Source organism: Larimichthys crocea, chromosome VI, assembly GCF_000972845.2.
Source record: "Larimichthys crocea isolate SSNF chromosome VI, L_crocea_2.0, whole genome shotgun sequence".
Taxonomy (NCBI): Eukaryota; Metazoa; Chordata; class Actinopteri; family Sciaenidae; genus Larimichthys; species Larimichthys crocea.
In genome coordinates, this window is record NC_040016.1 from 8,382,404 (window position 1) to 8,393,905 (window position 11,502).

Consider the following 11,502-nt stretch of genomic DNA (forward strand, 5'->3'; position numbering starts at 1 on the left):
TATTGCCTTTGAGTATTAGAGATACTTTTATTAATCCCTTGAGGGGAAATTATTTTCTTCATTCAGTTTTACATGCGTTTTAACCCGAAATACACACACACACACATGTTTATGTACACATGGTTCACATGCAAATGTATTATTATTATTATTAGTAGTAGTAGTAGTATTAGTAGTAGTAGTAGTAGTAGTAGTAGTAGTAGTAGTAGTATTGTCTTTGAGTATTAGAAATAGCCTACTTTTATAAATCCGTCGAGGGGAGATTCTTTTCTTCACTCAGTTTTACATGCATTTTAACCCGAAATACACACACACACACACACACACACACACACACACACACACAAGTTTATGTACCCATGGTTCGGTTCACATGCAAATGTGGAGAGAGATGGTGGAGTGATGGGCAGCCGCCCAGTGCCCTGCTCAAGGGCACCTCGGCAGTGTCCAGGTGGTGCACTGGCACCTCTCCAGCTACCAGTCCACCACCATGGCCACCAGGACCAACTGCCGGCCCCAATCAGCAGAGCAGTTACTGCACCTGTTAGAATGTCAGCTGGAAATGCTGACAGAGAGAGAGAGAAAATGCTGAGACCACCCCTCGAACAGGAAGGATTTCTGGCCAAACCGTATTTCCAATCATTGAACCGAAATCACTGGGAGCATCCTGAGCCCTTCCTGAACGTCTACATAGTTATTTTGTGTTGATAAAGTGAAGAAATCTGACCTTTAGAGAAATAAGAAGAAGAAACACGCAGAAGAACACGAGTCAACTACTCCCATATCTAGCGGGGGAGTAGTTGACTCGTGTCATAGGCACTTGTCACTAATAATAATAATAATAAGAAGAAGAAGTGTTAGAAATGTTTCTAACCATTAATGAGAAATTGTAGTCATGGTTACACCAAATTTTTCCCTGAAACAAGTGGCACTACTTTTCATACCACATGAAATAAAGCCATTTAAATAAAGAGTCTGTCCATCCAGGTGGTAGGTATTCACTGGTCTCAAATAGCTTATTGGAGTAGAAGTAAATAGTAACTTGTAGTAAATAGTAATTAATGGATTTGAATTTGTAACAGCTTTGAAAACTTCTTGTTTACTCTCTGTGCCATACTTAGCCATTATAAGTTTTCAGTTACACAGCGTCATCTCAAACCACATTAAAATCAGCATGAGTTGGTTGGATCATATCCACTAGAGGGCACAGGTCCACACTTCACCTCTTGGCCCACTCCAGATAACCTGTGTGTGTCTGACACTTATCCTCATATTGAAGGGGCTTAATGCTCAAGGAGTACTAGGGTTTCCAACAGCCACATAAGAAGCTCTTCCTGATTTCCTCTTTGCCATCTCAAGAGCTGATCTATTACTCTAAAAAACTTCAGTATTTCTTTCTGTTTGATCCTTCAAGGACAGGGGGAGCTGGTGAACAGAACTGTTCAAAGTGGGGACAAACAAAAAATAGTATTTAATGGCACATCTGAAAAAAAAGTCTTAGATAATAATCCAGTTAAATGAATCAGCTGATCATAAAGGCATGTTCCTGTGCTACAGTGTCTGAGAGTATGTACAATCATTCATATGGACATTGTGGGATACACTGTATGATGAGAACCTGATTTCTCTTTAAAAGTGTGTACAGTTGACAGGAAGTTGAGTAAACAAGGCAGACCAAAAGAACATTTTGAAGTGGTGTGCAATAGGAAAATTGATGTAGTGAATGGAGACAGCTCTAAAATAGACCATATCCCCTCCAGTTTTATCTCACAGCAATGTAAACACTGAGTTTATTCATTTTGAGTGTTAAATGTGTGACTTTCTGGGTATGCTTCAGTGATATAAATATCATCTTTATTTATATCGCACTTTCCAAAGACAAAGTGTATAAAGTGCTTTAAACAGAACTCATTCAGGTTATTTCAGGCCCTGATGAAAAGAATAATCACATACAGTGAAGTGGCTAATGTTGGACTAAGCCTTTCTTCTTGATGACATGTTCTAGCTCAGCCATTTCTGTGGTGTCCAGATTGATGTTGTAATGGGCGAGGATTTTCAGGACGGGCCTCAGTTTTAGCCACCACTGTGTCTTTGGAATACGGTGTCTGTGGAAGACAACATTTGTCAGGACAAAGCGGAAAGTGAAAACAACAAGAACAAAATTCACAAAGCCTAGATAGCCAAATAATTGATGTAGGATATTCCAGTTAAAGTTGGATTAAGTCATTTTTACCCCTAGGGGGCAGAAAGATGCTCTCAACAAAGGAGGAACAAGTTCGCAAGCAACTGCCTTTACATACACACTTACTTATATTTTAACTGTGGTTTGGCCCACTAACTCTAACAATGCAGAAGAGAATAAGTGTCAAGAAACTAACTAACAGGAGAGAAATTAAGCCTTACTCCAAGTCAGTGTCGTCTTTAAGTTCTGCCAGAGGTTGGAAGACCAAACACCTCTTCCTCATACCAAGCACACAAGCAGAGTCTGGAGAGTTGGCAAAGATACGACCTGGAGGTTTGAGGTTAAAAATGTAGAATGCATTAGCACAGGGAGCCCTGGAGGTCATCACACAATTGTATACAACATTTTGTGTTTTTAATGAGGTCATATCCTCACCATGTCTGTAGCATTCCTTCAGCTTGTCAGTCAACCATAACACAGACTTGATACCCATCTTGGTGCCAAAATTCCTGTCAAAGGGACTCGGTGTTCCACCCTAATAACAAAGGATATGTTTCGTTATGTTAATGAATTGAATCGGGTGGCAAATATAAAGAGCAAAAAAACCAACAGACTCGTCTAATTCCCCACCTGCTGCATATGTCCAAGTACATTCTTCCTGCAGTCAAACACACCCTTGCCCTCCTCTGAGTAAAGGTTGAAGATAAAGTCTGTGGTGTAGTTGGTATTGCATTTCTCATTTCTGAAACAAAAATAGAATATTGGGTGAGTTATGAAACTACAGTGAGCTGCAGAGATATAAATGGCGCTCCATGCAAACCTCAGAATCAGTCCTCTCTTCACTGTGGTCTTCATCTTCTTCACCAGATGTTCCACATTCACCTACAAACAAATCGACCATCAGACCACTGAGTCTATCCATCCATCCATTTACCCATCCATCCATCCATTCACACATCCATCCATCCATCCATCCAACCATCCATTCACACATCCATCCATCCATCCATCCATCCATCCATCCATCCATCCATCCATCCATCCATCCATCCATCCATTCCAAGCACAGACCTCTAGGTCATGAATGTTGAAGGGCTCCTCGTAAATGTAAGCAGCATCAGCTCCAGATGCCAGGCCAGCCATGGTTGCCAGGTAGCCGCAGTATCCTCCCATAGTCTCAACAAGGAACACTCTTCTCTTGGTGCCAGCAGCAGATTGTTTAATCCGGTCACATGTCTGAAAAGGACAAGGGGAAAAAAGGAGAGAAGAAGGAGAATACAGTGATATAGTGAGTAAGATTTCATTTTTGCATTAGCTTGTGTTTGTTTTGTGATTTATAAGAAGTTTACCATGGTTATAGTGTTGAGTGCAGTATCTGCACCAATACTGAAGTCAGATCCAGGAACATTGTTGGAGACGGTAGCAGGAATAACAACAAGGGGAATACAAAGTTCCTCATATTTCTCTCTAGCCTGCACCATCTCCAGACCCCCAACAAATGCCTGTGAAGATAAAAGGGATGAGGAAATAAGTAAAATATCAACGAGTGACTTTCACTGTTATTAACATGCTGGGTTTAATATTAGCGCTGTGCTCAGCTGTTCACCTCAAAGCCTCCAATGATGATTACAGCGTGAATGTTGAACTTAGTGATGCTCAGACTGATCTCCTCCATGAACTCATGTGGCAGAGATCTTTATAAAAGGGAGAACAATAGAAGAATTAAACCAATGTTCAACCAGTCAGCAGTGTGGTTTGTTGAAATATCTCACCTCTTTGTGCCCAGCATGGAGCCCCCTTTTCCAGTCCATCCTGCCACTCCAGACCAACCAATAGGCTCAATCTGTGCATGTGTAGACCATACTTGAGTGATTTAGTGTCTTGAAACTAAACATCTTACTTGTTACGTGTGTAGCTAGAATTTACCATTCCATGAGCCAAGCCGTCAAAGCCTTCGTGCACTGCCAACATCTGGTGGCCCTGGAGGAGCCCGACCCTGACAGCTGAACGAACCGCAGCATTCATTCCAGCACACGGAGCTCCCACATTCAATACGGCAATGTTGATGTTACTCTGGCATGGACACATTCACAGGGACATTTGTCAAGATTAAATGTGTTTTCCATTGTGACTTGAAAGACAGTTCATGCAAAAGATAGCAACAACTGTAGTTCCCGACCTTTGTGTCCGGGGGGTGCACGTGAGCCAGCATTTGGTAAGTGTTCCAGTTGTTCTCAAAGCTCCTATTGGCAAAAAATTGAGCACAGATGTACAGACATTTGAAACTCCACACAACACTTTAAAATGGATAACACAAAAGTTCATGCCTCACTTTCCCCTCAGTTTCACCGCATCTTCAAACCTCCCTTCAGCCATGGCTGTGGTGACGTCTTTAGTCTGATGTAAAGAGACAAAAAGGAAACTGGGAGTTGATATATTGATTTTTTATGCAAAATATTGAACATACATCCATTTTGTCCAGAGACGAAGGATGACTTGTTTCACATATGGAAGAGAACTGACTCACCACTTGCACACACTCCATGAGAGGCAGCCTAACAGCCATGTTTCCAGACAAGCTGACGACACATGCAGGAGTTTCTGGTGTGGCCTCCAGTAGAGCCATCACTGCTTCCACACCCATCCTGCTGGCCTGAAACATGACAAGTCAAAAAGCACACTTGTGTTTATCCACATTGTTAACAAGAATTAAGATTCATTTTTATAGTTTACACCGGGTGAAGTTTTACCAGGATTCTGTCAAAGGCAGAAGGGGTTCCTCCTCTCTGGACGTGGCCCAAGATGGTGGTGCGGGTGTCAAAGCCTAGCTTCTTTGATACCAGCTGGACACACATATTATGATTTCATGAGCAGACTGCCTCACATGAAGTGCCAACATATGTGCTAGTATATTGGAAAGCTGCCATTACTGACCTCTTTGATTTGGTCACATGTGATAGGTTTACCGTTGCGGTTAATCGCGCCCTCCGCAACAATGATAATATTCAAACGGGAGCCACGACATCTTTGCTGAGAGGGACAGAGAAAACATCAACAAACAAACCTTTTTTTTTATAAACCAAAGACAATGTAGGACAAGACATTTACATCTGCCAGCCTTCGGCACAGATGTTCCTCCCATCCATCTTCTGGGGGCATCTCTGGGATGAACACCCAGTCAGCGCCACAGGCCAGAGCTGTCACCAGAGCCAGGTAACTGTCGGTAAAGAGTCAAATGTTGGTTCAAAAGTCTTTGACAAAACTGACATAGGACAAGAAGACAACAGATGTATGAATATGCACAATATTAGAGGTTGATATCAGTCTACCAAAACAGCTCAGCTCAGCTGTACGTTGTGTTCATGTCTCCTGGTCATGTTGTACTTACCCACAATGCCTGCCCATTACCTCCAAGATGAAGGTCCTCTGGTGACTGCAAAATGACACATTCATGTCAAGAGTCTTAAAATTATATAGCAGATCTGTCCATCAGATAAATGTCTGACTGGTCACATGCATACCTCTGAGCTGTGGTAGTGATGGCGTCCACTATCTCTATGATGCGATGCAGAGCAGAGTCTGTCCCAATGGTCATGTCGGTGCCACAGAAGTCGTTGTCAATAGAGCCCACCATGCCAACGATGTTGAGATGGGAGGAACCCTTGGCCTCATTTGCTGTGATCTTACCTGAGCACAGATTGAAATGACAACCATTGGGGCAGGTTTTATTTCTAATTTCCCCTGTTTCCCCAAGTTAATGCAAACTCAAAACTTCCTCAGTGCTACAGCAAATCAGTGCAGCAAGAGAAACTCGGAGCAACAGAGCATGACGTGTTGTACAGATGGAATTAGGGTTGTGGAAATACTAAATTTACTATGTGAGCTGCTGTAGTAGGCTGTAGGTAATGTATTGTACATGTCATTTCTTTGTTCAAGCGACTTACACAATAAGATCAGTATGAACGAGCAGATATGTGAAAGAGACATTTCATGTGGGGTTGTGTTGTTTAGAACAGTGAATTTTGGGGTTATGCCTCTCACCAGCTTTGACCAAGTCTGCCAGCAGCTCTCTCCACTCTGTCCTGAACTGGTTGGCACCTGTCAGACTGCCATCACCTCCAATCACACACAGGTTGGTGATGCCAAGCTTAACTAAGTTGAAAGCAGCCTTGGTGCGTCCCTCCTTGGTGCGGAAATCCTGACAGCGGGCGCTACCGATCACAGTCCCACCCTGATGCCAGACAAGGGAGGAAGGGTTTCAGTACCAAACAAGAATCACAACTAGACAGATAAGGAGAAGGGATAGGAATATCTGAAACCTAAGCACTCATCTATTTAGTCTTGCTATTTAATGAACCTTGGCATTTAAATGACCATTTGACCTACAGAACTGCACTGTAGAGGCTAGAGTTGCTAGACTCACACAGATCATCCGTCCCACCTACTGTGACCAGCTGATCATAAGTTAAAAACAGAGTGGAGATAATAAACATGCAGACAAATATGCTTTTGCATCCTCGTGCTTATTCTCACCAGCTGTAGCATCATTGACACACTCTCCCAAGTAGCAGGACGGATATGGTCTCCTCCATCCACCAGGCCCTGGTAACCCTGTCAACAAATAAACACAACACAACGTCACCTCCTTGAAAAGAGGTCATTGCCGAGAAGAAGCATCACGCTTAATCATACAGGAATACTATGACTTTGGCATGTTGTGTGTTAGCATTTACTGATTGTTCACAGGTATGAAAAATGTAGTCAATCAAAAACAAATCATGTGATTGACATCAAAGGGCATCTCTTTATGAGCATTGTTCTGTTGATAATATTGCTAACTAACTTTTGGCTTTGTATTATTGGAACAGACAATAAATGAAAATTGCATAACATGTCCTTGTCACACTGTGCATTGATTGTTTCCCCGTTTTGTAAGTCGCTTTGGATAAAAGCGTCTATGACTAAATGTAATGTAAATTGTAGATAGCATCTTGAAGCTTATGGTACAGCAATTTTCCTAAAGGTTTGTTCATTTGACTTTGACATGCAGATTAAATGATCAATCAAATAATCAAAACACAGAAGCAGTATTTACCTCGTGGACAAAGAACACCTTGGCTCCAGTGTAAATTCCCACTCGAACTGTGGCCCTCACAGCTGCATTCATACCTGTAGACACAGTGTGTGTGTGAATGGAAATGCTGTTACTATTGTTACTATATTTTTGTAGTCTGTGTTCATATTTCTGCAAAAAGTCTGAACATGTAGTCTTTTGTTTTTTGTCACTTGTACATTTTTTAGATATATTTCATATATAAAATGTTTTGAATGAGCAACTTTACCTTGGGTGGATTCAGGGTATTATATTGCATTGTCTCAGGTATTATCTTAGTTTATAATAAAGTAGTTTTATATCTATGTATTAAGACTTGAGAGGGATATTTTGCTTGATGATATGGTGCATGGATAGTACACAACTATATGCAAGTCTGTTACAAGTCAGTGTATATAGCAGTAGTAGTTTTGCAGGAAAGGCAACCTGCCTGCACTCTCAACACTCAACAGGTCGCTTAAAGGACAAGCTGTGGATAGATTTAAGCTTTAAGTGTGCCAAAAGCATCTCCACTTACAGTGCACAGGGGAAGAGGAGAGAAAGGAAGAGTAGCATGGCTCTCTCAATCCACCTCACCACTTTACAAACACATGACAGAAAGGTCATGCCTCTAAAATTATCCCACATAACATATACAGTGTTAGGGAGAGAGAGAGCAGAGAGACGAAACTAGGATTAAAAGATCTGAACATGACTAAAAGGTGAAGTTGTAATTTTGGAAAGTGAAAAAGAAGAAGGGTGAAGTTTAGCAAGCTGTGGAGTTTTGTCTTTACACGCTTCGTCTCTGAGTTCAGTTGGGCAGAAAAACAGATAGATGGATTGCTCACTGTCTCACACTGCAGGGTTGCATGGGGTCACTGACACACTTCCCAAAGGTCACAGTGCAGATATTCCTCATCAAGTTAAAGGTCAAGGGAGAGTCTCACTCTGTGTTCCTAGCAGCTTTAGGTGAAGAAATTCATGCTGCCCTTTTCCTAGGTGAGCTCTAAAGCTAAGAAAACTTTGTTATTTAGTGATGAAAAAATATATATGAGTTGTCAAATTTGATACAAAAGGGAGCCGAGATAAAAGAATAAAAAGGGACTAGACTTCGTCCAAAAGTAAATGATACACCTACTCTATGGAGATCTATAGAGGTACTGTACTTACAGTACTTGTCCTAGATAACCAATGGCTCTTCAAGAAATCATAACTTTCTAGAAAGTTTCACTTTGTGTCTCAAATACACTTAGTTACTAAATAGTAGCTCACCAGAAACTCTCAACCACCTGCTGAGGCAAACAAACAGCAGTCATGCCCTGCACTGGCACTTCATGCTCACATATCACCCTCGAAAACCTTCTTACTTACCCTGGGCATCGCCTCCTGAGGTCAGCACGGCAATGGCCCGACCCTCTCCCATCTTGGTGGGGTCAGTTGGAGCCTGTTGTGCCATGGTCCTGGAGCTGAAGCCGGCTGAGGGAAGAAACACAAGGCCTTGAGTGTAAAAATCCCTGCCAGTGTCTCTGCTGCACTGTGTGGAGCACAAGGAGCCTCTCACCTCTAACTCAGCCTGCCTGTTATGGAAACTAATAGCACTGGCAAATGTGCACAGCTTAACTATCCTCTTGGCAGGCACTGAGGCACGCATTTAGATGCACGCACACACTCAGACACGTTCACTGTGCCTATTAAAAGTATTACACCCCCCCCTTATCTCACGCCCTCTTAGTAAATTTTCACATTTTATTGTCTTAGCTGGATATAATTAGGCTTTTGTTACACTTACCTTCTTTAATATCAAAGTAAAATCTCTCAAATGCAAGTATGAGGAAATTAAACTCAAATATAAACTAAAGACTATAGCTCACATCAGCTTGCACATCTGGAAAAGGTTCCAATTTCAAGATGTGAGCGGACCACTGCAGGGCATCAGTGTTGCTGTTTTCTAATTCATCACAGTTTAGCCGATAAGCTTTAAGTTTGGTGACTTTGTCTGTAATCTGTGATGTTATAGTGAGATGATCTTTCATCAGTCACTGTCCTACTACGGACACTACACATCCAAACACCGAAAAGTGATATAATTGCTGTCTAGCCTACCAGCATCCCCCGCTTGATCAGAGCTTGAGGAAGTCTCGCTGTCACATTCAGAGGCCGAGAGGTCATCACCACCTAAGGAGGGAGAATCATGACATATTACCAACAATATGATCCATCCTCAACTGTACTATGTATTTTATGTTATTAAAAAGCTCTCCATAACTCCAGAGGGCAGAGTACTCACTCACATGATAGACCTTTTCTACAAAAGGCACCACGCTCAAGCATTCCTCTGCATTTTCTGTCCTCTCCGTGTTGTTATTTAAAGCATTTGTTATTGTCGTGTAACATCGTCTATCTGCACATGCAGACTCCCACTGGTCTTATCATGTTTTTTTTTGTACAGCAGATAGGCCGCTTACTGATGAATGCATACTGGGGGAAAAAAACATATGGTTTGAATTTTCACCTTTGAATTTAGCAAATTAAACGCGTCAAGATTGAAACTGGTTTGTAATTACTTGCGCAAGTCAACCCTCATGACACAGTCAGTTAGTTTCCCTTTTTTAATTGACTGCTCTTCCACAAGCAGACACATCATCAGATTCAGATCAATAATTACATGCGTTACAGTACTACACCTGGATGTGGACATGAGATTGTGTAATTCCAAAGTACCAACAATGTTAAAATAATTACTTTAATGTATATATTCTGGGAGAAATACAACAAAAGCCCTGCAAATCATAAAGCATCTTAAGCTCAATATACACAAATAAAATTTGAATAAAAGCACATGAGTGAATGTCAGTTGTTGATAATGCCCGATTAATGAAAAACAACAGTGAGACTGTAGGCTTGTCTGTTGCAGGTGGCTCACTGGAGCTGTCTTTAAATAGTTACAAGTCATCTGAATGCAGACATAGTGCTGCTATCTATAAAACACACAGGGACCCCCGCCCCTTTTTTTCCACCATAACTGTTAAAGTGCACAGTCATCCCTACAGCTGAACGTGTGAACACATGCCCTGCTTGTGTTTTTATCAGCAGGTAAAAAAAAAAAAAAAAAAAAGAAAATATATAGAGATATATATATCTATAGATATATATATCTCGATATATATAGCTATATCTATATATATATATATATACTACAATTTACCAAAAGAAAAGTCAAAACCTTTTTACATGCAGTGCTCAGGCAAATGCAGTTTGTGGCCCCTGTAGGCTTCTGTTACAGTAACACGTAAATATGTATAGTACCAAAATAAGAGCGCAAAGACACAAATATTCACACCTCATGCATACCTTGACCTTTCTTTCTGAGCCAGAACAGCAGACAGACCAGCAGTGTGACACAGAGTAGCCACAGGACTGAGAGGACGCCCGGGTAGCACATCCTCACAGTACCACTCTTCCTGGGAAACCATTCTTCATCTGTATTAATAGCTTCGATATCACTACTTCATTGTAGACTAATGACCTTCAACGCTAAAGCATGACACGTAATCAGATACAACCCACTAGAGTCTGTAATAATATCAGTATAATGAGGCGCGTGCCGACAACAATATATCTTCAGAGGATTTTGGCATGGCAGGAAGTTTTATATTTAACACTATTTTATTTTACATTATTTATTATCTTTATCCTTATCATTTACATTATTATGGTATTCTTCCCCATGTTCATTATAAATACATCATGGCTGAGTGTTATCACTGTAGTATGTGCACGTTACATATTGCACATTATATACTTTATTATATTATTATGTATAATGTACCTTATAGTATTTATTGTATAGAATTCACACATCATGAGGGCAGTACTGGGTAAAGTCTAAGATATTGTAATGTAAAAAAAATTGTTAATCTCTTATTTTTTATTTATTTCATTATCTTTACCTGCTTTCTAACTTCATAGTCCTTCTCTGTGCTGCTGTAACAAGTTAATTTTACCCCTGGGATCAATAAAGTTTTAAATGATCTTAAATATAATGCAACCACATAAAATACCAACTCTAAAAATCACAGTTACACCTCTCTGTTCTAAAAAACTGTGTGCAAATATAGATACAGTTATGTCTCACTGGACACGTCCAACTGTAGATGACAATATAACTGTGGTGGGGAGGTAATGTTAGGTCAGACGTTACAGCCACTCAGCAGACAGAGAGCTGTGC

At 40.9% G+C, this 11,502-nt stretch overlaps 1 protein-coding gene across 4 annotated transcripts; it reads right to left on the reverse strand.

The window, feature by feature from the left end:
- Positions 1–1,755: 1,755 nt before the first annotated feature.
- pfkmb (phosphofructokinase, muscle b) lies at positions 1,756–10,736 on the reverse strand. Of its 4 annotated transcripts, none has more exons than XM_027278806.1 (24): positions 10,626–10,736; positions 9,378–9,449; positions 8,646–8,750; positions 7,278–7,351; positions 6,716–6,793; positions 6,224–6,413; positions 5,704–5,869; positions 5,571–5,615; positions 5,291–5,399; positions 5,117–5,212; positions 4,933–5,025; positions 4,710–4,835; positions 4,515–4,579; positions 4,362–4,425; positions 4,109–4,255; positions 3,955–4,025; positions 3,789–3,876; positions 3,532–3,684; positions 3,254–3,418; positions 3,003–3,064; positions 2,813–2,924; positions 2,618–2,717; positions 2,404–2,509; positions 1,756–2,105 (listed from the first exon to the last, which is right to left on the reverse strand). In XM_027278806.1, the coding sequence occupies exons 1-24, from the start codon at positions 10,714–10,716 to the stop codon at positions 1,964–1,966; spliced, it is 2,520 nt and encodes an 839-aa protein (XP_027134607.1). In that variant the 5' UTR covers positions 10,717–10,736; the 3' UTR covers positions 1,756–1,963. The 4 variants fall into 4 exon arrangements, with proteins under 4 accessions (XP_027134607.1, XP_027134608.1, XP_027134609.1 ...); XM_027278807.1 differs by lacking the exon at positions 10,626–10,736 and adding an exon at positions 9,566–9,620; XM_027278808.1 differs by lacking the exons at positions 9,378–9,449; positions 10,626–10,736 and adding an exon at positions 8,836–8,925.
- Positions 10,737–11,502: the final 766 nt, after the last annotated feature.